Genomic DNA, 25268 nt, shown 5'->3' with positions numbered 1-25268 from the left:
CAGTGCCACAATTGGCACCTTTCGGGGGGGGGGGGGGGGGGTGTGCAGATCGCTATATATAATCCAGGTATCTGCACCCACTTCCGGGAATAGCTAGCCGTAGATGCCCCGCCCCGTTGTGTAGTGGGAAACGCAGTTTCCAGGACACAACGGGAACCAGTGAAGATGTGCAGTCCGACTCGCGCATGCGCAGTAGGGAGCCGGGCAGTGAAGCCGCAACGTTTCACTTCCCGACTCCCTGACAGAGGATGGCGGTGGGGGCAGCCAAGAGATGAGCGATTGCTCGTCATCTGCTGCCGACATCGCTGGACCCTGGAACAGGCAAGTGTCCATTTATTAAAAGTCAGCAGCTGCAGTATTTGTAGCTGCTGACTTAATATTTTTTTTGGCACACCTCTTTAAATATAGCTTTACTCTAAGTTTGAGTGAATATTACAATAAAAGTGTCTCACCACAAACTATAGCTGTGCCAAATACTTAATCTCACTTCAAGGCAGATTTGTGATAAAAAGTTTAACAGATTATGGTTTAAACCTAGGACATAACTTTTCTCTTTATGTGCCGCCCAAGTGGAAAATATGTTATAAAATGGAAGACCACTTAAAAATGGTGTAGTAGTAGTTGTAGAAAGTAAAAAATACTTGATGACACTCAGGTCAGAGAAACACATATGGGATTCCAGTAAACCGTTACCCTACCTACATTTTTCACAGTGAATAGAAAGGTTAACTAGGACAGGTCTTTTGAAAACATGACTATTCCAACTTTACGGCAAACAAAAGCAAAGACATGTACAAAAAGAAAAAAATAAATATGTTTCCAACAATAATTTATTTTGTTCCTGTTAAAATATGAAAAGATATATCAGTGTATCAAACATGCTAACTGAAGAAAGTTTAATAGTGGCACTTTATAGGCTCAAAAGCTCGAAAAGATGAAGACGACTGTGTTACCACTTATGTAGTGCAGAAGATTTGAGGTAATTTACAAAGAAAAAGTATTAAACTCGAGGTGCTGAAAGGCGTGTACAAAAGAATGTTAAGGTAAAATAGTAGAACAGAAAGTCACTGAGCAGCAAAGAAAAAAAAACAAACAAAAAAAGAAAAAAACTATATTGCAAGTCCAAAGGCACTGACTATACAGTACATAGTCTTGTTCTCCCATCTTACAGTGCAGCTTCCTGAAGAGAGAAGACAGGAAAAATATGAAGTTACAGGAGTAGTTCATACTTAGTATACTTAGTACATACTATATTACAACAAAGCAATGTCCACAGAGATGCGGATACAAAAAAAGAAAAGAAAAAAAGAAATCAGCGTTTTAAATATAGCCCTCAAATCCATAAGTAAAAATATTCTGGGAGATACTGAAGGAACCTCCAGAATACTAGAATATTTCCGCTGTTTAAATGTAGAATCACTGAAGCATAATTAAAGAGAATGTCTGTACCAGCATTCCAAGGCATCACTGAAAATGTAATGAAAAAAAAAAAAAATGACTGTTTATTACAAACGTCTCAAATATAAAAAAAATGCTGTAAAACGTTAACTAGTACACATTTGTTGTAGTGCAAACTTTCAGACCATTCCAGATGATAGGATTTGGGGAGCCACATCCCATTTAATTCACCAAAGCCCAGTTATTTTTACTCAATTTGTCGTTATAATATTAATTCTCTCACTCTGAAAAAGGAGAAAATGGATTTGAGAAATGAATTTGCGTGAATTAGACTGCCATCATCCTAAATCACATTATAGAAAATATGCAACAATTGCATTTGGGAGATGCCCCTTTGGACTTTTTATATAGCAGAATAAGGAGTATATATAAATCAGATAGTTAAAGCGGAGGTCCACCCTAAAGTGGACCTTCCGCTCATTGGATTCCTCCCCCCCTCCGGCGCCACAATTGGCACCTTTCAGGGGGGAGGGGGGTGCAGGTACCTGTACAGTACAGGTATCTGCACCCACTTCCGGGATGGCTCTCTGCGGAAAGGGGCGTAGATTACGCCCCTTTCCGAAAGTCCCCCACTGCCTGCTGGGAAACACAAAGATCCCAGAGGCAGCGGGTCCATCCTTATTGCGACTCGCGCATGCGCAGTAGGGAACCGGGAAATGAAGCCGAAGGGCTCCACTTCCTGATTCCCATACCCAAGATGGCGGCGGCAGCACCCGGGAGACGATCGAGAGATCGGCTTCGGGTGACGACATCGCGGGCGCGCTGGGCGGGTAAGAGTCACTATTTTAAAAGTCAGCAGCTGCAGTATTTGTAGCTGCTGGCTTTAAAAAAAAAAAAAAAAAAACGCGGACTCCCTCTTTAATTAAAAGGCATATTTACTGCCAACTTTATTAATATACACAATAAAAATGTAAACTGTGCATATAGCATACAAATATCCAACAATCATAAATTGCAATAATACATCAATGAGTAGACATATAAAGTATCAAATATTAACCCAAGCTTGCAATTCCAAAGTGCCATCCACAAAAGTAAGATCAGCAGATTGGATTTTCAACCATAAACCCAACAGGTTTCAGAAATTATTGCATTGAGGTGCATTTTCCTTCTTCAGGGTTGGTTTATTATAAAGAAAGGTTGGGGTATTGTTTTCTTATACAGACTCATTGGAAACGGTAGAATCAATAATACAGATGACACAGTACATGCTAGTCACACGACTCCTCATAACCATGCACTAAAGGTGGTACCACATGGATCCCCAGCTCAGGTGCCAAATTGCATCTTTAAAATTCACAGAGATATGGACGTCGGGACATCAGCCGACAAACTGACGCCAATTATCCAATTTATATATACTCCTTATTCTGCCATATAAAGAGTTCAAAGGGGCATCTCCCAAATGCAATTGTTGCATATTTTCTATAAATTCTCTCACTCGCTCTTTAATGAAGTGGGTATTTACCCGATACAAGCCTTATTTTGGGTTAAAAATATTTTTATTCAAAGTTTTAAGGATTTGAAAACAAACAGTGAGAAAAAACATGTCATGGGTGACCAACCACCCCAAGCAGATAAATGCAACACCTATGAAAAAAAACAGACGTAACAACATGTAATGAGTAGAATAGGTTGCCAACTTCACCATGTATATGACTAAAATACTTACTTTAAACACAAAGCATTAGTTTACCAACACATCAAATGGCAACTTAAATCTGCATTCACACTGTCAAATAGTAGATGCCAGGGATGGCCACTGGCAAGAATCAGTAGATTATACAAGATTTATATAGCGCCAACAGTTTGCATAGCGCTTTACAACAACAGAGTACAGTTACAATACAGGTTCTTGGTTGCAGTTGTAAACACAGCATGTACACATTGGGGTTTACTAAAGCTGGATAGAGCAAAAATAAAACTCACTTATGCATAGAAACCAATCGGCTTCTAACCTCAGCTTGTTCAATTAAGCTTTGGCAATAAAACCTGAAAGCTGATTGGTTTCTATGCAAGAGTGAGCCTGATTTTGCACTCTCCGGCTTTAGTAAATAAACGTGTGTGTGTGTGTGTGTGTGTGTGTGTGTGTGTGTGTGTGTGTGTGTGTGTGTGTGTGTGTGTGTGTGTGTGTGTGTGTGTGTGTGTGTGTGTGTGTGCGCGCAGCTTTCACACTTCTACTCTGCACAAATAAATGGGCAGAACTGCTGCCGTTACCATGTAACCACTCATCCGAGGTTACGCTGTGTTTTTATGCATTGCGCCACAAACAATTCTGCATATACGTATTTTTCTTTAATGCACAGAAGCACTAGTGTGGTGTGAACAAGTCACATAAACAGCAATTGTTTTTAGAGTGTCCTTGCATTGATCTGCATTCATTATTGAATCCTCAACATTTGGTGTAAAAACACTCAACAAAAAAATAAATCCTTACCATCTGTGGAGTTGTCCCAGAAACAAGAGCTTGCTGTGTGAAGTCCTGCACCATTCTTCTGCATGATTACACAGGTAACTGTCAAATAAATGTATTCAGTGGATCAATTGTTTACATTGAAGCAGCAATTGTGGAAAAGGACACAACATAATGTTTCATTATATTTACAAGAGCTAATCACAATTTTTAATTGTCAGAAAGTAAATACTGAGGCCTGCAGTTCTTCCTGTAAAACACAGTAAATTATGCTCATGAAATTAGCTTGAGAATTTATTTCCACAGGACACCACCACATAGACTGACTATTTAAGTATTATCTGAACGTGTGTGATCAAAATATTAAACCTGGATAAAATTCAAACAGAGCTATGCAAAAACATTGATTAAGCAAGGGATTTAGGGATTGGAATAAATAAATTAGGATGACAGTTTGCCAATAATCTGTGTATATATACATACATCACACATATATATGCACACCGAATATATTGCGAATATAAAATTTAAATAAGCATTTTGCTAAGGGAGCTGCCCTTGTGTGTCTATTCCCACACGGCTCAGCCCAGACCCCACTCTCTCATTGACTCACTGGCTGTGATTGACAGCTGCAGGAGCCAGTGTCTCCTGCTGCCATGCAAGCCAGTGAGGAAAGAGACCCCGGAAAGCCGCTGCCCTCATGCACATCACTCAGGTAGATATAAGGGGCTCAGGTAGCTATAAGGGGGGGGGGGGGAATAACACCCAGAGGGTCTTTTACCTTAATACACAGAATGCATTAAAACATTTGTTACCCCAACACTTCATATTCCTGATATGTGCCTACTGTACCATGTACTTGGAGGAGATAATGGCAATACAAGAATATAGATATGAGACTAGAGAATTAAAGATGATATCACCATATCATCTTTACTCCTCTAGTCTCATATCTATATTTCTTCTTGTATTGCCATTATCTCTTTTTTTCTCTGATCATCTGCAACAATGATGTTTGGTATTTTCTGTAAACATCATGACTGTTAATCCATCCATCCACTAGGTGGCTCCCCACCTCATCTCCACCTGCCCTTGTCCCCACATGGACACCCGGCGGGTAAGCTCCACCAGTGTGGGCTGACTAATTGATGATGGAATGCATCCGTCTCTGCGCCAGCCCCCTTACTGGGAGGAGCGATTCTCTATTCCCCTTGTTGTCCTCAGTGTCACGAGTTAGGAACCCTTTCCCGGTGATGCAGGGATGCGTGACATCATCACGCCCTAGTGGGCGTGGCCACACCACGCACCACCACGTCAAGAAAACGCACTGGATCTTGCAGTCAGCTGTGGTATTACAGCTGATCAAGCGAGACGTCACAGGTGCAATTCTGATTGGCCCACACTGGACACAGCCAGGTACGTTAGTACTGATGCCCAGATGGCTTTGTTAGTTCACCAGCTGTTAATCCAGTGTTAGCATCATTTGCGGCCTCAGCTCCAAGGTAATCTTTTTTGTTTTTCAAATGGGTGAAGCATGGATCAGCTATCCACTGTACCATTTGCTGTGGTTTATATTACTAACATACACACACACCTTTGCCTAGAGAGGGACTCATTCTCCCTCTTACTATTGCCTCCACATGCTTCTGCTGCTGTGGCATCTACCAGGCGCCTTTTGTGAACACGTTCTGACAGTTAGGCTATGGACACATGCTCCAATCATCTGCCCTGTGTGCATGTCTGGACCTATGCAGCCAGCGTGTACTACTTCTTTGTATTGTCTTTTATGTTGGCTAACCTGCAGTGAATTTATTATACGCAAGTACCTTTGGCTCCGTTTTTGTATTACTCATAGAAACTTGCTGACAATATCTAAATATTACACCTGAGGAAGGAAAATGTATACCAATGCAAAATTAATTTCCAAAATATGTCGGGTATATATCTAAAAGTTGAGCTTGCTGACCTTCATTCAGTTTGGCCGGTGCTTTTTTGACCACGAGTTTGGGTTGCTATACAAAATTGTTCATCATTTATGTTGATTCATTGATGTGCTGTCATAAGACATTTTAAATTCATCGTGTTTATATGTAATATATATTTTCGACTATTTTGTGACCAAATTAAGTTGGCACTTTTGTGCCTTTTTATTCATTTCTTTTCGATCCTTTCTACTTTATTTCTGCCATACAAAGTCCAAGGGGGGTCCCCTAATGCACTTTGGTGAAGGTTTTCTACATGTTATAAATGCAATAACCTATAGGCTCCACCATGTAAATGCAACAGTAAGAGAAGTTGTACTTAAAAAAAAAAAAAAAAAAAAAAAAAAAATACACAGGTAAAAAACGCACATACCGATGTACTTGAACGGTTTGCCAAGTTTTGTCAGTTGGCTCAGTGTTTGCTCCACAACATTGGTCGTCCACTGGTTGACTTTGTTGTGCTGATAAGCATTACCACCAATAGCACTTTCTATCGACTGAAAAAAAACACACATAAACATAAAAGCAAAGTCACACAAAAAAAAAAGCTTTAAAAAACAAAAACACATTTATAATGGAATTATACATCTAATACGCTTAACTTTTACAATAAGGAATTGTAAAAAACACACAACACACACACACCAACCTTTAAATCAATAAAATACATACATTGTACAGCCATTTACCTTTCCAAAGAGACATACTTTTTTTTCACTAATCATACCTCTTTGATGATGTTGCTTACTTCATCTACAACAAATGATGACTGAAAAGAGAGAAAAAAAAAATATATATGAATATAACATTTGATAAAAATATAGACCGACGATATAAAGCACTTATGAGGGCTGTTATCAAACTGGGGGAACAAAAGCAGTTATTGCCCACAAAAATTAAGCATAAATATAATTACACATTATAGCTTGGTCCCCATTTTATAAACAGACCCCCTTGATGTCCACTTTCTTCCATGACCATTAATTTATGAAATTTTAAGTCACGCTAAAAGCTTCTGCGATAGGGATCTACAACATACCAAAAAGTCTACCTCAGGGGTCAGCAAACTTTTTCCACTTAAGGTCAGATTCAATACATGGAGGGCCGCATTCATCTGCTAATAAATGAAGATAACATTACACAGCCCCACCACCTCTGGCCCATTTACATTACACAGCCCAAACACGGCCTCAGTGTTGGTGGTCAGTAGGAGGCCCTGCCACCCCCCTTCCCCAAGCCGTGTAAGCACAGAGGGATGGGGCACTTTAAAGAAGACAAAAAAAAAAATCTTATTTCTGATCACTTTTATTGCTGTCAGAACTGAAGGAATGTGACAATAGGCAGCGACAGGTACTCTTTATGGAGGGATCTGGGGTCAATAAGACCCCAAATCCCTTCTTTGCACTTAAAAGCATTCAAAAACACTAAGTTAGGCCGTTTCGAATACTGTATTTTTTTTTAACTAAGACCCCATTCACACCTGAGCGTTTTGTAGCTTGACACCTGAAGCTACAAAACGCTGGGAGGGGAAAAAATACATTATTCTCAATGGAGATGGTTCACATCTCCACTCCAAGTCGCCTGAAGCCCTACGACTGAAGCTCAAACAAGTTCCAGACCCTTTTTGTCGCGAATCGGGCTGATTTGGGCGTTTGTCTTCTTTTAACATTGGTGACCTTTTGCCCTGCACAAATTTGCGGCAAAAAAACGCCGCAAATCGCATGAAAACACTACGCTCAGGTGTGAACGCAGCCTTAGTGCCTTTAAGTCTTCTGTAAACCAGAAGTAATGTCATGACATCGCTTCCGGGTTACTAGATCTGATCAAAGCCAATTCCTGCTTTGTTTGGATCTCCAGCCAGCCGGCGGTGTTGCGGGCTGGTCTCTCAGGCCTCCCGTGGGGAGAGACCGGGCAAGCCCTCCCACTGCTTATGATAACAGTCAAGTGGCTGCTTAGCCACATCGGTTGTTATCCAAAGAACAACCACCAGCTCCAAAAAAAATAAAAGGCATCGTGGTACAGGTTGGCGTGAAGGGGTTAAAATGTCCACAGGCTGGGTACATGTGAATTCATCACATGCACTGACATTTAGCGTCTGTCAGTTTTTCAGACATTCATCTCTATGGAGCGACAGATGGCAGTGGAGACATGTCCGCTGACATCCACCGATATCCGATCAGATAAATCCAGATGGATGGAGGCCCTAGTTTTCATCCGTCTGGAGCAAGGGGGTCTCAACTTTTCAAAGGGCCAGTTTACAGTCCTTTAGACCCTAGGGGGCCGGATTCTGGCCAGTGGGGGTAGAAAATGCCCTGGGTCAAGCACCAGTGGAACAAACACGGCCTCAGTGTTGGTGGTCAGTAGGAGGGGGAGTAATGCCCCATCATTGGTATTAGTGGAAGAAATAGTGCCCCATTGTTGTCGTCAGTGGGAGGAATAGTGCCTCATTGCATTGGGAGCAATAGTGCCCCAAGGGCCGGATGAAGGCTAGCAAAGGGCCGCAGTTTGAAGACCCCTGGTCTGGAGGATCGGATGGGATCAGATGAAAACAGACAGGGGTTCTGTTTTCAACAGATCTCCCCATAGAGGAGAGCGGGGCTCTGACAGGTCCATCTCAGAACAGTGAGTGGAGATGTACCCGTCATCCACCTGCTCAGTGGGGGATCAGCTAAGCAATCACTAAGCAAAGTGGAGTCTGTCGGACAGACCGCTCTCGTGAAAGAGCCCCAAGACCCCTTTCACACCGAGCCACCCCGGGCGTCAGCGGTAAAGCGGTGCTACTTTTAGCGGCGGTATTCGGCTGCTAGCGGGGCGGATTTGATCCCCCGCTAGTGACCAAAAATAGGTTACATCCGCCCGCAAAACGCTGGAGAGCTGCCCCATTGATTTCTATGGGGATCAGCGGTGAGTTCACCGCTCCAAAGAAGCTGCTGGCAGTACTTTTCCTGACGTCCTGCCAGCACACCGCTGGTGTGAAAGCCCTCGGGCTTTCACACTGGAGTGCATGGAGCAGCTGTTTTGGGACGATTTGCAGGCGCTATTTTTAACGCTGTAGCCCCTGCAAAATGCTCCAGTGTGAAAGGGGTCTAAGACTTAGACCCCCTTCCCACTGAGGGCGTTTTGCAGGCGCTAGAGCGTTAAAAGTAGCACCTGCAATCCGCCCTCAAACAGCTGCACCATTGTGTCCAGTGAGAAAGCCTGAGGGCTTTCACACCGGAGCGGTGCTCTGGCAGGACGTCAGGGAAAGTCCCGCCAGCAGCTTCTTTGGAGCAGTGAAGAAGCGGCGTGTTTACGCCTCCACCACTGCTCCCCATTGAAATCAATGGGGCAGCGTGGCTATACCGCCGGCAAAAAGCCGCTATTACAGCACATTGCGAGCGGTTTTAACCCTCTCTTGGCCGCTAGCTTAAAGGGGTTGTAAAGGTAAATGTTTTTTCACCTTAATGCATTCTATGCATTAAGGTGAAAAAACTTCTCACACTGCCTGCGCCCCGAGCCCCCCCTTTTTACTTACCTCACCCCTCGGAAATCCTACGCTCGCCCCCGTCGTCCTTCACCACTCACCTGGCCGCTGATTGGCTGGAGTGGATGGAGTGCATGGATGGAAAGCAGCCATTGGCTCGCGCTGCTGTCAATCACATCCACTGACGCGGAGCGCTGGGGGGTGGGGCCGTGTGATACAGCGAGCGGCTATAGCCGCCGGCTGTATCACGGGAGCGCGTCCACAGATGCTTCTCCCCATGCGAGGGAGCTTGCAGGAACATGAGAAGTACCTGCGGGAGGAAGCCGAGACAGCCGCCGAGGGACCCCAGAAGAGCAGGTTTGGGGCCACTCTGTGCAAAACGAGCTGCACAGTGGAGGTAAGTATAACATGTTTGTTTTTTTTTGTTTTTTTTTAAATGTAACTTTACAATCACTTTAAAAGTGCCGGCTAGTGGCCGAAATGCGCCACAAAATCCGACTGTAAAATGCAGCCAAAAACAGCATTGCCGGTAAAACGCCGCTATGGGCGGCTCAGTGTGAAAGGGTCCTTACTAATACAGTCTGAAGATTTCTCTGGATCCTGCATGCAAGATACTTCACAGTGTAGGCGCTACTTAAGAGACAGACAGATACAAAGGACTAGAATATATGCCATTTTTTCATCTCTGTAAACACCAATGCCATAATCCTTTGCACTGGCTGCAAAGAATGGCTGGACATAAAATTGCCGTCAGCAGATCAGAAGGCCTTGCAATTGGTCGTCAGGTTAACATATACTTAGAAAATATTTGTAGCCACGTCCCAACCAACATTACACTGGTAGCGGTGATAATTTTGCAAAATACATGACGGGAAACAATGTAAAGCAATTTAGTCTGGTTAAAAAAATAAAAATAATTTGTATCAACTTCCCTAAATTGTCCAATTACTATTTCAGAATAAAACCGGCCACTTGTACATATCACGCCGGCTAAATAAGAAATTTGAACAAAACCGGTCAACCTAACAGTGTGTACAGGTTATACTAAAGGTAATATACTGTAGTTAATAAATATAAACATAGTCCATATCAAACAATGCACAATATCCTGAATGTTAGGTTACTTTGCTTTTGCTCACAAGTTAGTACAACAGTCTATGCCACCTACATTTTTTCAGTTTGATCTGATATAAATCAGGCAACTACATTAGCTCCATAGTAACAAACAAACAATGGAAACTGTTGTATGTGTATCCAAGACATTAGTTCATCAAGATTAATGGCACTAATTGTTTTGTTCCACATATAATTAACAAAGTGAATTGTTTTTATGGTTTGATATTTAAAATCTGTAGATTTAAAATTTTTCCTGCAGGCAAATTTTCATTTTCAAAAACTAAACAGCTGTAGTACCAAATCTCTTATAAAAGAGCTCCATGCAGTGCTTTACAAATAACATTTACCGCCACATACAGTCTGTACTTTGGAGGAACATACACAGTAACTTGAAAATAATTAAGGTATGCAAGCCCTCATAAGCAGGACCCTCGGATACATCTCGTATTAAAATGTGTTTTACCTGTATTGTCTCCCCTATTTTGTAAAGCAGCAGTACCCAACCTACGACACCAGGGACCGGCCTCAAGGAAGACAACCCTTCCAAGATCGGCAGTGGGGTGTTTTGCACCTCCCACTCACATATTTAATTTTTTCATTTGTATCTGTTTGGTTTACCACATGGGCTTAAGTTATTATTATGAGAAAAAGATTATTATAAAATTATATTTTTATAATTCTTTATTTGTATCTGTATTGTTTGATCGCATGAGCTCCGATTAAGGTTATTAACAATATTGAATTAAAACGGTTCTGCACAGACTTTTTGTAGTTGATCTCACTGCCTTCCAAATCTACCAAAGAGTGCTAAATGGACTTTTTTTTTTTTTTTTTTTTTTTAATTCGTACCTTTCAATCATTGGCCCGGGCTATGCACACATTCCTCTGTCTCTGCGGCTGTGGGCGGTGATTTTGCGGGTATCCGCATCATTTCCTGCAATTGCCACACTGTCTCCTGGGATCATTCATTCCAGGAGTCAGTGCGGACAGCCGATGCGAAATCTTGCGTTATGGCAACATAGATGTTTACGCCGCTCAGGGCTGTTGCCAGTGAGCATGTGCGGGAACCAGCAAGGCATGCTGGTAGTTCAATCGAAATGGAATAAGGAAGTGATTACTTGTGGGCTTCAAATGACCACAAGCAAAATGAAAACTCGGTTGCAAGCTTTTTAAAAGTGACGATTTTAACTAAAAATAGGATACCGGGATGGACCTGGATACCGGAAAGAAATCGAAAAAGTGAGTTTAACATTAGAGTGGTAATAACTAACATGTAAAAAATAAAAAAAAAACGCGTGTGCAGAACCGCTTTGAGCTTGTATAATCAGCCAGATACAGATTAAATTTAAAAAAAAAAAAAAAAAAAAAATTTCCCCAATAGTATTTTTTTTTTTTTTAAATAATACCTTTTTCCCCATAATAGATGGAGCTCATGCAGTCAGCCAGACACAAATAAGGATTCCAAAATATATACACATTGGGTGCGTGACATGACCACAGAGAGTAAAGATAGCAGGCGTCAACTGGTGGTTGAAAGGTGGCAGTGGAGGATTTACTGGCTCATCTTGGCATCGTGACCCCTGCCAGACCACCAGGCACTAGATTCCCACAAGAATCCAGATCCCTCGCACCTGTAGCCCACAGCAGGCACACTGCTGACCCAACAAGTGGCGGAGCCCAGGCGGCAACGCTACTAACTGCCAATACAGATCATGCCTCACTTGCTCACCCACCAACCACACCCTGCTGCGCGGCTCAGCCCCCAACAGGCCATGGACTGGAATTTCTGTAAAGCACTACGAAAACAGTTGGGGCAATTTGAAAGTAACAACAACAACAACAACAGGACCTCAACTTTGTTTTCCTTACCCTAGTTACTGAAAGTTAAAATATATGTTTGGGTAAAACTAGAACAGAATATGTGGCTTAGATATGTAATCAGGCTTCACTAAACGGGAGTCTATTTTTTATAGAAGAGAGTTCCAGTGTTTGTGAGGACTGAAAACTTTACTACCCAAAACTAAAGCCTGTTTCAGTAACAGAAATTGTTACTGAGAGTGAGAACAAAAGGAATGCATTGTTTCCCAGTTTAGTCTAGACCAGGGATTGGCAACCCCTGGCATGCTTGCACAAGTCTGCTGCCTCTTCTGCACTGAGGACACTTCCTCCAAATGACACCACTAGCACCAGGCACCCAAGGCAGGTGCTCATGGTCCCGAGGCAGCGATTCCCTGCCTATCACTTTTTTCAAACTACCAGCTGTGGGCATTCTGCCAAACTCTGATGGACCCGTTTGTAGCTGAACAGTTCACCCAGCTCCCCCACACACCAGGAACACATGCAGTTGCATGAAGATCCTCCATAAATAAGCTGATCTTAGGGATGGAGAGGTGTGCAGACAGGAAGTGGTGGGACATATGTGAAGGGGGTACAGTGGTGGATCGTGTGCATAGAGGTACAGTGGTGGAACATGTGTGTAGGTGGAGGAGTTGTGCAGGGGGCAGTACAGTGTTGGAACATACATATATGTGCCAGGGGTTCAGTTGGTGTACAGTGGCTGAACATGTGTTCAGGGGGAACACCCTAGTGAAAGAGATATGTGGGAGAACAGTGGTGGAACAGCTGGGCAGAGCATGGTACAGTGACGGAATAGGTGTGTGCGTTTGTGGAGTTACAATGGTGGAACTGATGTACACAGGGTACAGTGGTGGACAAAATGTCCGGGTGGTGTGGTGATGTCAGCATAGGTGCAAGGGCAGTGTGGTGGTAGAATAGCTAGGGAGGCAGTATGTGGTAGGTGGCACGCGGGGTGCAATGGTAGTGGGCAGAGCAGTGGTTGAAAAAATGTCGGTAATGAAGTAGGACAGAAGTGCGGGCAGTTAAACCGTTTGCATGCCAAAAAAAAAAAAAAAAAAAAAACACACCTGTAAGGCAAAAGGCATAATGAGCTAGTATGCACTGCATACTAGTTAATTATGAAAATACTTACCCAAGAACGAAGCTCCCACAGGGCTGCCCGGTCACTGCTGAGGGAGCGGACACGTTCTCTCTGCGTGTCTTCCGGGTTCGCTGCCCCAGCACTGTGAGTGACCAGAGCCGCAATGCCGTCACTCCCACTCATGTGCATGGGAGCCCTCCATTTCAGCAAGTTATGGCACGGTATGCTGGATCTTCACTGCACATGTACCGCTGAGGTCAGTGGCTGCAGATGTTCATTTTACCTACAGGTAAGCCTTATTATAGGTCTACCCGTAGGCACAAATGACCAAGCAGACAATACAGCCGCTTTAAATGGTGGTGGAACAGCTGCATGTTTTTGTGTGAACCAATTAAAATAATAATTAAAAGCTGAAAAGCCATTCCTTCACATACATACATACATACATACATACACACATACACACATACACACATATACACACACAGGTCTTTGCCATGTTTCTAGTTGCTAATCTGTGGAAAGAGCTGGAACTACCTCCTCTGACTTTACCTTGCTCTAACCCTTTAAAACAATGGGCAGGATTTTTAGAATTCTAACACAGTGGTGGGAGGGTTTGTAGTAGAGGTCGACCGATATATCGGCCGATATTTGCCGTTTTTTAAATAATCGTCATCGGCCGATTTGAGCTGATAAAAAGCCGATTTAGAACTACAGCGGGACTTTTCTATTACAGAAGTCATTTCAGTCAGTGTAAGTTGCCTGAGTCGTCATAGAAACCCTTTCCTCCTCTCTGGGCAGACTGCCAAGAAAAGAACAGAAAGATACAATGTTTACACTTCTGAATGAATGAAGTCATCTCTGTGTGTAAAGTTCTCAGTTTAACCATTTAAAGACTAAATCTTTTCTGACACTTGTTGCTTACAAGTAAAAATCCTGTATTTTCTGCCAGAAAATCACTTAGACCCCCCAAAAATTATATCACACGGCATTTGCACAGAGGTCTTTCAAATGCATTTTTTTTAGGAAAAAAATACACTATTTAAAAAATAAAATAAAAACAGTAAAGTTAGCCCATTTTTTTTTCGTACAAAAGTTTTGACTACCTGTTTTTTATTTAAAATAAAAAAAAAAAATAAAAAAATAAAAACCTATATATTATCTAAATCATACATACAAGTAAACTGATTGGAGGTTTGTTTTGTTTAATAAATGTTTAAATGTAAGAAATTTTCTGTATCACGTATGAAGGCTGCTTTCACAGTGGAGCGGGCAGGCGTTGATGGTAAAACGCAAGTTTTAGCGGCTCTTTACCATCATTTTAGCGGTGCTATTTGGCTGCTAGTGGGGCACATATAACCCAGCTAGCGGCCAAGGAAGAGGTTAAATGCGCCCATGAAGCACTGCTGCCAAATCGCATTGCATGCGCTTCAGCAGTGGTGCCCATTCATATCAATGGGCAGGAGTGGTGGAGGCACTCCAAACGTGCTGCTTGCAGGACTTTTTTTTTTTTTAAGATCCTGCCAGCGCATCGCCTCAGTGTGAAAGCACTCTGTCTTTCACACAGACTGCAGGGGAGCCATTTTACAGGCGCTATTTTTAGCCCAAAAGCGCCTGAAAAACGCCCCAGTGGGAAAGGCGTGTTAGATCAAGGGGGATTAAAAAATAAAATAAGGAAAAAAATAAATAAATAAAATAAAATCGGCCTAACATATCGGCCCAAAAAAAAAATCGGCATCATACATCGGCTATCGGCCGCCATGATTTCTAAATATCGGCATGGGCATCGGCCAGAGAAAAACCCATATCGGTCGACCTCTAGTTTGTAGGTGTAACATGCCACACTGTATGGAAAAGGGAACAACCGGCTTCTAGCAATGTACACAAACAGCTACCCTAATGTAATTAGCACTGCTAGGAGAGGAATGGCTTAATTTCCACGTGGGCACACTTCTTTATGGAGCTTTATAGTTGTAGCCGATTATTGGCCAACATACTGTATATGGATTAAACTATCCTGCTCTAGAAAACAAATATTTATTTACAACTGAGCCATTTGCTATGGCTAATTGAGACTTTTACATAGCTTCAGTGTTCAATATGTAAAAGAATGTGGACTATTGCAATAAAGTCTGCCAGTGCTGAATTGGCCACTTCAATACCTGATAGCGAATTTACCCCTTCCTGACCAGGCCAATTATCAGCACTGTCACACTTTGAATGACAATTGCCAGTCATGCAACACTGTACTCATATGAAATTATCAGTTATTTGAGTCAGAGCTTTCTTTTGGCTGCATTTAACCACCATTTTGTTTGTTTGTTTTTGCTAAACAAATGAAAAAACAGAAAATTCTGAAAAATATGTTTTAGTTTCCCTTATAAAATTTAACAAATAAGTAATTTTTGTAAGTATTTTTTCTTCTTCACTGATGAGGCGGGCACTGCTGAAGTGGCACCGATAAGCTTCACTGCTGAGGTGGAACTGATAAGCTTCACTGATTATCAGGGCATCGGATAGTCACTGTAAACAATGTACTCACTGCACCCTGTCAGACTTGCCAGTTATCGGCTCTCCTTTACTCACACAGACCTCATGTGAGAAAAGGAGAGCCAATAACAGGCAAGTCAGTTTACATGTGACCAGATATGATTGGACACAGCTGATTACACGGTAAAGGGCTGCTGTGCTTGGCCCTTTACGGTGATCAGTTGTGTCCAAAGGACACAGCAGCCACAGCCGCCACAGAGTGCGTGTCCTATGCACACCCCAGGAGGCACGCATGTGGGAAGACGTCCCCGTTTTTTAAATTAATTAATTTAGGACATGATCAAAATTGCAAAACCAAAACTGCACACAGGGGACGTATATAGAGTGGACCCTATGCCAGGGGTTGACAAATTTGCTTGGAATCTAGGAGCCAGCTTAAAAAGTTAGGAGCCAGGTCCGTGACGGCGATCCGGACCTGTCCCTGGCCTGACATGGAGACGAGTGAGGGGAAGATAGCAGCGCCGTCGCCGCCCCCCCCCCCCCCCCCCAAGTCATTGCCCATAGCTCTTAGAGGGACATTTTATTTATTTTTTTCAAATGACAATTTTTTTTTCAATTGCATTTTAGTGTAAATATGAGATCCGAGGTCTCTCTGACCCCAGATCTCATATTTAAGAGGACCTGTCATGCTTTTTCTATTACAAGGGATTTTTACATTCCTTGTAATAAGAATAAAAGTGACACAACATTTTTTTTAAAAGAACAGTGGAAAAAAAAAAAAAAAAGTTAAAATAAGCAGAAATTTTTTTTTTTAAACGCGCCCTGTCCTGCCCGCATATAAAATCGGTGTTCGAACCACACATAGGAGGTAGCGCCGTGATCGGTAGAGCGAGAGCAATAATTCTAGCCCCAGACCTCCTCTGTAACTCAAAACATGCAACCTGTAGAATATTTTTTAAACGTCGCCTATGGAGATTTTAAAGGATAAAAGTTTGTCGCCATTCCATGAGCGGGTGCAATTTTGAAGCGTGACATGTTGGGTATCAATTTACTCGGCGTAACATTATCTTTCACAATATAAAAAATAATTGGGCTAACTTTACTGTTGTCTTATTTTTTTATTAACTAAATTATTTTTCCCAACAAAAGTGCGCTTGTAAGTCCGCTGCACAAATACGGTGTGACAGACAGTATTGCAACAACCACCATTTTATTCTCTAGGGTGTTAGAATAAAAAATATATAAAATGTTTAGGGGGTTCTAAATAAAGGGAAGAGGCAGGTAATATAAAACAGGCAGAGGAAACTTCATTAGCATTGCTGGTTTGTCATACCAACAGCGACCACAAGAGGGCGCCAGATTCCATAAGGAATCATAGGACCGCAGAAGGCCTCAAAGCCGCGGCCTAAATTTTCGGCCGCCGGCGGAACGGCCCGATGCGATCACGCTGGGGGGGGTCCACAGAGACAGGATACCCCCAGCTGTGCTGCCCCAGGCGCGAGGTCGCTATTTCTAGTCGCCAATGCGACCGGGCGCCCGGGTTTTGTCGAGCCCTGCCCTATGCATTTAAGGACAAATACCCGAGACGCAAAAAAAAAAGAAAGAAAAAAAATTAAATAAAAAAAAGGTATTTATACCATTTGTTCTGGATACAGGGAATAATTAAAACCTCTGCCATTGATTGTTTGGCATCTCCTAATGGGAAATTTCTCCATACTAACTGACCCATAGACAACAGGAAGTGAAAGAAAATCCTCTCTCAAGGTTCATTCACACCACAGTGTGCATTATTGTGCGTATAAAGCACGTGTATTGGTGAGTGCTGTAACGAGCGCAACCTTCTTAAAAAGCATTGCATTATTATTTTTCAACTTGTCTTGTTATATATCCTGAAGTTGGGCTTGAAAGCAAAAAGAAATATCCAGACTGAGTAGACAGGCTCTAAATTGGTGGCATCTCTTCTGCAATAAAATAAACCTACCTGCCTGCTCACAATCTTTTGCGGTATGTACACTGGGCTGTGCACTTATGTGCCAAGATGACTGAATGCCTATGCATGTGCAATAGCGAGGTCATTCAGTGCCAGCCATTGAAGATGACAGCAGCCCAACACCCAAAGAGGTCGTGTAGAAGATGCCATGGCTGGAGAGGGAAATTCAAACCATTAAATAGGGAAGGCAAGTATGCATCAGGACTTTAGTTCCACTTTAACTTTTATAAAACACTTGATATTTTTCTTTTTTTGTCGTAAAAATGTTTGTTAGGTTAATTTTATTATAGAGAACACTTCAGTTAACACATACTAGAGGTCGACCGATATTTGGCATCGGCCGATTATTATCCAAATTAGGCCGATATTGAACACTAGCCGTACCTCTGCCAACGTGGGGTTCCTCCTCCCTTCTCCACACTCTGTTGGCAGAGCAGCAACGCAGTGTGTGAAACTGTATGCAGAGAGAGAAGAGCGGTCAAAATTGAGGTTTGATGTCGGGGGTGCTATCCAACGCCAGCCAATGGGATGGGATCTGGGCGGGCCACTACATGTATGTGGCCCCACCCCTTAAACAGCCCAATCATTGGCTGGATCCTGCCCACCTCCGACATCACACTGAATTTGTCAGCTCCTCTCTCTCTCTCCATACAGTTTCACACACACCGCTGCGCTGCAGAGAGCATTCAGTTTCACACAGTTGCACTTTCGTCTGTGAAACCTGCCATTGCCACCTACCAATGCCAACCAGTGCCATCTGCCAAAGAAAAAAAAAATGGCCTAAAATATCGTCCATCTCGATTTCTAAACATCGGCATCGGCCAGAGAAAAACCCATACCGGTCGACCTCTAGTACACTGACATCTGTCATCTTCGTAGATGAACACCGATCAATTTTTCCTTCATCAGGAGGTAGAGTAAAAATGCGATGTCCATTTCCGACTCACACCAGGTGCATTGAACTGTGTTGATCCAAGTTAGGTAAGAGGCTTTTAAACCACTTGACTTTGAGGTTTTAACCCCCTTTATGACCAGACCAATTAACTTGAAATTGCACGGTCATGCAATTCTGTAACCAAATGAAATTTATATCATTTTTTTCACCACTGGGGTTTTTATTTTTTGCTAAACACCCAAAAGAAGAAAAAATAAAAATATGTTTTATAGTGTGTTATAAAATTTTGCAAACAGGTAATTTTTCTCCTTCATTGATATGGGCTGATGAGGCGGAACTGATAGGCTGCACTCGTGGGCACAGATAAGGCAGCACTGATTGGTGACATTGATAGGTGACACTGTTGAGCACTGGTAGGTGGCAGATGAGCCGGCAGCTGCTCTCCTTGATTCGGACCGATGTCCCTCTGACATCATGAGGAGGAAAAGATAGCCAATTACCAGCTGTTTACATCACATGATCATTGGCTGACACCTGATCACGTGTTAAGGGGTCAGGATCGACCCCTTACGCCAATCGGTGATCAGCTGCAGGGGGCCCTCCTGGCAAAGTAGGTCCGCGCCATCATTCGGCTATCGCGTGGATCTGAAGGAGTTAAAACAAATTCAATAAAATCTGATTTCCTCATAAATATAGGCCAAAACTTATTCTTTTACATGTCATAGGTAAAAAAAAAAAAAAAAAAAAAGAAAAAAAATCCAATAAGTGTGTATTACTCGGCTTGTGTAAAAGTTATAAACTATGCTTTATTACAGGCTTACCTGTAGTGAAAAGTGGTCTGTGAGTGTTTACAGCCACCTTAAAATACATTTTTTTTTTTAATTCTGTGTTTAGCCCCCCCATCCAACCACCCAAAAAGGAGAGTGGGCTGTGTCTGCTCTGCATAAGCGGACAGATTACCCCCCTGAGCAGACGGACGCAAACAGAGATTGCCACACGTGTAAGCCTCATACACACGATCGGACTTTATACAAAATTTCCAGTGGATTTCTGCACAAAGGGCATTGCCTGTGAACTTGTTATGCCGCGTACACACGATCAAACAAATGGGTAGAAAAGTCCGGCAAACTCAAGTCCGCCGGACAATCCCCACCGTGTGTAGCCTCCGGCGGACTTTTTCGACCCGAAAGTACGGCGGACTTAGAAAGTAGTTTTGCACTCCAATCTTCCCGCCGGAGTTGCATTTCGGCGGACAATCCGGCCGTTGGTATGACAGTCCGCCGTACTTTTGAAATGAACAGACTTTTCCCGCCTGGAGAAAAGGCCGCTCATTTTGAGCACGTCTCCAGGTAGGCGGGGCCCGCGAAGGATGCGTCGCTAGCCCCGCCACCTGGTATGGACTTAAAGGGGAACCCCAACAAAAATCGGCGTGGGGGTCCCCCCCCCAGGTCCACATCAGACCCTTGTCCGAGCACGCTACCCGGCCGGCCAGGAAAGGCGGGGACAAGCGAGCGCGCTCCCCCCCCCCAGGCCACGTGCCCTCAACATGGGGGGTGCCTTGAGGAAGGGGGGGCGCGCGGCCCCCCCACCCCAAAGCACCTTGTTCCCATGTTGATAAGGACAAGGGCCTCTTCCCGACAACCCTGGCCGTTGGTTTTCAGGGTCTGCGGGCGGGGGGCTTATCGGAATCCGGGAGCCCCCTTCAATAAGGGGGCCCCCGGATCCCGGCCCCCCACCCTATGTAAATGAGTATGGGGTACAATGTACCCCTACCCATTCACCTGTAAAATAAAGTACAAAAAAAAAAAAAACAGCACACAAGGGTTAAAATAGTTTATTGCACAGCTCCGGGGGTCTTCTCGCCGGACTCCTCCGCTATTTTCTTCTAGCTCTTTCACTAGCGGAGGAGTCCGGCTTTCTTTCTCACCGCTGCCCTCTTCTTCTGACTTCGGGGGTCTTGTCCCCCTCTTCGGTTCTTCTGCCGGGCCACTGTGCCGCCTTCTAGCTCTTTTACAGGTGGTGACCCGGTCTTCTGTCGCCGCCTTCTGTTCTTCTCCAGATGTTGCCTCGTCGCGTCCTCCGCTCACAATGGCTCAGACTCGACGCGTGGCGATGCCATTGTGAGTGGAGGACACGACGAGGCAACATCTGGAGAAGAGAAGAAGGCGACGACAGAAGACCGGGCTACCGCCTGTAAAAGAGCTAGAAGAAGGTGCGGTGGCCCGGCAGAAGAACCGAATAGGGGGACAAGACCCCCGAAGTTGGAAGAAGAGGGCGACGGCGAGGAAGAAAGCCGGGCTCCTCCGCTAGTAAAAGAGCTAGAAGAAGATAGCGGAGGAGTCCGGCGAGAAGACCCCCAAAGACGGAAGACCCCCGGAGCTGTGCAATAAACTATTTTAACCCTTGTGTGCTGTGTTTTTTTGTACCCCATACTCATTCATATAGGGTGGGGGGCCAGGATCCGGGGGCCCCCTTATTAAAGGGGGCTCCCGGATTCTGATAAGCCCCCCGTCCGCAGACCCCGACAACCAACGGGCAGGGTTGTCGGGAAGAGGCCCTTGTCCTCATCAACATGGGGACAAGGTGCTTTGGGGTGGGGGGGGGGGGTCTCGCTTGTCCCCCCCTTTCCTGGCCGGCCGGGTAGCGTGCTCGGACAAGGGTCTGATGTGGACCTGGAGGGGACGCCCACGCCGTTTTTTTTCGGCGTTGGGGTTCCCCTTTAAGTCCATACCAGGTGGCGGGCCAGCGACATCTCCTTCGCGGGCCCCGCCTACCTGGAGACGTGCTCAAAATGAGCGGACTTTCCTCCGCGTGTGTGGGCGAGTCAGTTTTCAAAAGTACGGCGGATAGTACGCCGTATTAGTTCGCTGAAAAAGTGCCGTGTGTGGCAAGTAGCCCGTTCGGAAAGTCCGGCGGATAGTCGGCTACGTGTGTACGCGGCATTAGGCATACACACGATCAGACTTTTTCAGCCAACTTTCACCAAATCACGTGTTTTTTTCTGCTCTTTATCGCCACCTTTGGTCAACTTCTGTCTGATCTTTTGCATTGGTTCTGAGCATGGCTGTTTGTAAAGTCCGATGTTTTCCTGTACACACGATCGGACTTTGCTCCACTGGACTTATGTTGTCGAAAAGGTTGTCTGTTCGCACAGCCAACATTTGACCGATGAAAACCAAAAAAGTTTGTCCGATGGAGCGTACACACGGTCGGATGTTGCCTTAAAACAGCTAATTTGTATGTTTGTTTTCAAAAACTCAGATTGTGTGTACGGGCCTTAAGATTGGCCCAGTACAGGGACATCTTCCTGGTGGGCTTGTATCCAAACATGTCTGAGCTCATCCCTAATGCTTGTTTACTGCAGATCTATACTCCACCCTAAACCCATTCATGTCCCCACCGCTATTCATGCAACACCTGCACAGTGGTTCCAATTCCTGAAACCTGCAGCACAGCCATGTGTAGGCAATATGAATGATTTTGTTTAAATAAAGTACAGCGCTAGAACGATACAGTGCAATTCTTATGAATAGCACAATGCACATGATGTGTAAAAACAACCACCTTTATAATAAAATACAATCATGTGCAATCATTTACATATCAACAGTGTAAACATATCTAAATGTTAAAATCTTTAACAAATCTGCAGCGTTCGCATTGCGCAAACAGAAAAAAAAAAAAGTTCATATGCAGCCGAGTTTCATCAAAAAAAGTTCCATGAAGGAAAGGTGCATTGCAAATGATGATCAAACACTTGACAGCATGATACCTGTCACTACAAACAAAATAAAGGCTTACCGGAAAGCCAGTGAGAGATTCTTCCATCCAAACAGTTCAGCGTAGATGGAGGAATCTGTTGCACTTTTTCCATCTGACCATAGAAAATCTGCAGATAATCTTTAGGTGTATGGTCAGTCTAAAGCCTCATACACACGATCGGACTTTGTACAAACTTTCCTGTGGATTTTTGTACAAAGGGCATCGGCCGTGAACTTGTATTGCATAAACACAGCAGGACTTTTTCAGCCAACTTTCCCCAAATCACGTGGTTTTTCTGCTCTTTACCGCCACCTTTGGTCAACTTCTGTATTGTCTGATCTTTTGCATTGGTTCTGAGCATGCGTGTTTGTACTTTGTACAAAAGTCCTATGGTTTTCTGTACACAGGATCAGACTTTGCTCCATCGGACTTTTGTTGCCGGAAAGTTTGTCCGTTCACATAGCCAACAAAAGTCCGATGAAAACCGAAAAAGTTTGTCCGATGGAGCGTACACACGGTCGGATGTTGCCTTAAAACAGCTAATTTGCATGTTTGTTGTCAAAAAGTCTGATCGTGTGTACGGGCCTTAAGGATGAGCTCAGGTGTGTTTGCAACTCCACATGCCCGCTTCCGCCAGCAAGCTGACACTCTGCAGCGCTAATCACAGGCAGCAAGACATTTTCTGATCCGCGGCTGCACATATCAAGAAATTTCTCACTACCTGTGATTAAAACTGGAGTGTCAGCTTCCTAGTGGGTACGTGGAGCTCCGGACACGCCTGAGCTCATCCTTAGTGATATGTACGATAGCGCCTGAGAGCCCAGTTTCTACGGACTGAAAAACCACCCAACAATGTAATGTAAACACAGCTAAGCCGTGCTGCTGTCCATTGGCATAGGATTGAATGCTGGAATAGTGAAAACAAATGAGGATGACAGCGGTCAGGAGCTGAAATAAGGAATGGTGATTAGTGGCTACAATAAACCACAATTTCTCTTCAATAAGCTTGCTGGCAATCGTTTCAAAGAAGTATTAGAAGCGTTACATAGTTCATAAACATAAGGTTACAACGTTACCGCACTGGCTGTAGGGCTGGCTTGGTCATTGATAGATCCCCGTCACCAGGCTGTGGAAATCCAAGGGAAGGCACCAACTATCACAAAATGGAGCAGGCAAACCGTGTGATCTATGTAGGGCCCACCACGTCATACACACACACAAACACACACACAAACACACACACAAACACACACACAAACACACACACAAACACGTCATCCACACACGCCAGCGGGTCCAGCATGGAACACAGGGCTGTTGATGGTTGGCGGCTTCCTTTGGATTTCCCCAGTCTGGTTACAAGGATCTATTGGTGCGGTAACCTTGCAACCTTTTAATTTATGAACTATGTAACGCTTTTAATACTTTTTTGAAAAAATTGCCAGCAAGCTTATTAAAGAGAAATTGTGGCTAAGCCCCCTTTCACTCTGAGGTAGTTTTCAGGCATTTTAGCATTAGAAATAGCACCTGAAACCTGCCTCCCATGCTGCACGAATGTGAACGCCTGAGTGCTTTCATACTGGGGCGGACATTAGAAAAAGTCCTGCAAGTAGCATCTTGGGGGCGCTGTATACACCGCTCCCAAAATGCCCTGCCCATTGAAATGAATGGACAGCGATTTCAAATTGCCTCAGAAGCACCGCAACATGGGCGTTTTTAACCCCTTCTTCCAGCGCTAGTGGGGGTTAAAAACGGAAAGCGCCGCTAAAACTGGCAGCGCTTTAACGTGAACACAGCGGTAGCCCCAGCGTGAAAGAAGCCTTATCATAGACACTATTCCTCATTGCAGCTCCTGAGTGCTGGCAGCCTCATAGGTTTTCAGGTAATGTGTATGGCAGCTGCTAAAAGTTCCATGTGTGCGCTCCTCCCGGAGGAGAGCTCTGCCTTTGTTGCAGCATTCAGCCCCACATCACACACACACACACACACACACACACACACACACACACACACACACACACACACACACACACACACACACACACTTGTGCAGCGCTGTATCCTGCGGCAATGTGACCTGCCACATGTACAATGATGAGACAATAGCTGAGGAAGGGACTGTCAGCTCTGCTGTCAGGGGGGGTCACAAATACAGGCCTGGGGTATACACATGGACGAGAAGTTACACCTAATGTCTTCTATCCCTCCCCCACACAACACACGACCTTCCCTGAGACCCCCTCACCTCTTCCGCCGTCTGAAAGTCGTCCATCTTTCCTACAGCGACCGCTCACCGACCACCCTGCGCGCGCACAGACACCGGCACCTCGAGAACACTGGCAGCCCCGCCTACCGCCGGTTGCCACAGACGCGCAGGGAGCCACGCCCAAAAGCACCCCTCGCGCGTCACGTGACCTCATCTCCTCCGATGCAGAGCTGTCCTGTGAGGAGGGATTTGGGGGGTGTTCAGTTGTGTGCAGTGTGTTGTCATTACGTTGTGTTACTATGAGCTCTCCCAGGATGCTGTGCGTCTTGTTCTTTCCACCCGCAGTGTGTGGCCTGCCACGCCCACCGTGCTCCTGCTAGATCAGCAGTGTCCTGAACTGACAAAGTAGCTGTTCTTATAACAGCGTCCTGTTTACAAAGACATGGGCTCACGTTTATGGCGTTGTATTCTCTGCTTCTATTTACTAGGACTTAAGCCCCATACACACTATCAGATTGTCTGCTGATTTTTCCATCAGATTTACCAAAACCGTAT

The 25268-nt window shown here is 44.3% G+C and overlaps 1 protein-coding gene across 1 annotated transcript; it reads right to left on the bottom strand.

Annotated features, from left to right (window-relative positions):
- Positions 1-812: 812 nt before the first annotated feature.
- On the bottom strand, positions 813-24907 carry DYNLT1 (dynein light chain Tctex-type 1). Its single transcript, XM_077486732.1, has 5 exons — positions 24753-24907; positions 6581-6622; positions 6227-6350; positions 3896-3973; positions 813-1180 (listed from the first exon to the last, which is right to left on the bottom strand). Exons 1-5 carry the CDS (start codon positions 24777-24779, stop codon positions 1110-1112), a joined length of 342 nt encoding a protein of 113 aa, XP_077342858.1. The 5' UTR covers positions 24780-24907; the 3' UTR covers positions 813-1109.
- Positions 24908-25268: the final 361 nt, after the last annotated feature.

The sequence above is a fragment of the Lithobates pipiens genome, unplaced genomic scaffold (assembly GCF_037356315.1).
Source record: "Lithobates pipiens isolate NorthernLeopardFrog02 unplaced genomic scaffold, aLitPip1_a1.2 Scaffold_18, whole genome shotgun sequence".
NCBI lineage: Eukaryota > Metazoa > Chordata > Amphibia > Anura > Ranidae > Lithobates > Lithobates pipiens.
This window is presented reverse-complemented; position numbering and strand designations above follow the sequence as displayed.

Excerpts from the sequence above, each read along its gene's own strand:
- DYNLT1 (XM_077486732.1), bottom strand. The coding sequence starts at position 24,779 with ATGGACGACTTTCAGACGGCGGAAGAG. Across the intron at positions 3,974-6,226 it reads CAAACCGTTCAAGTACATCG|TTACCTGTGTAATCATGCAG; the intron begins GTATGTGCGTTT and ends TTTATTTGACAG. Across the intron at positions 1,181-3,895 it reads CTGGGACAACTCCACAGATG|GAAGCTGCACTGTAAGATGG; the intron begins GTAAGGATTTAT and ends TTCTCTCTTCAG.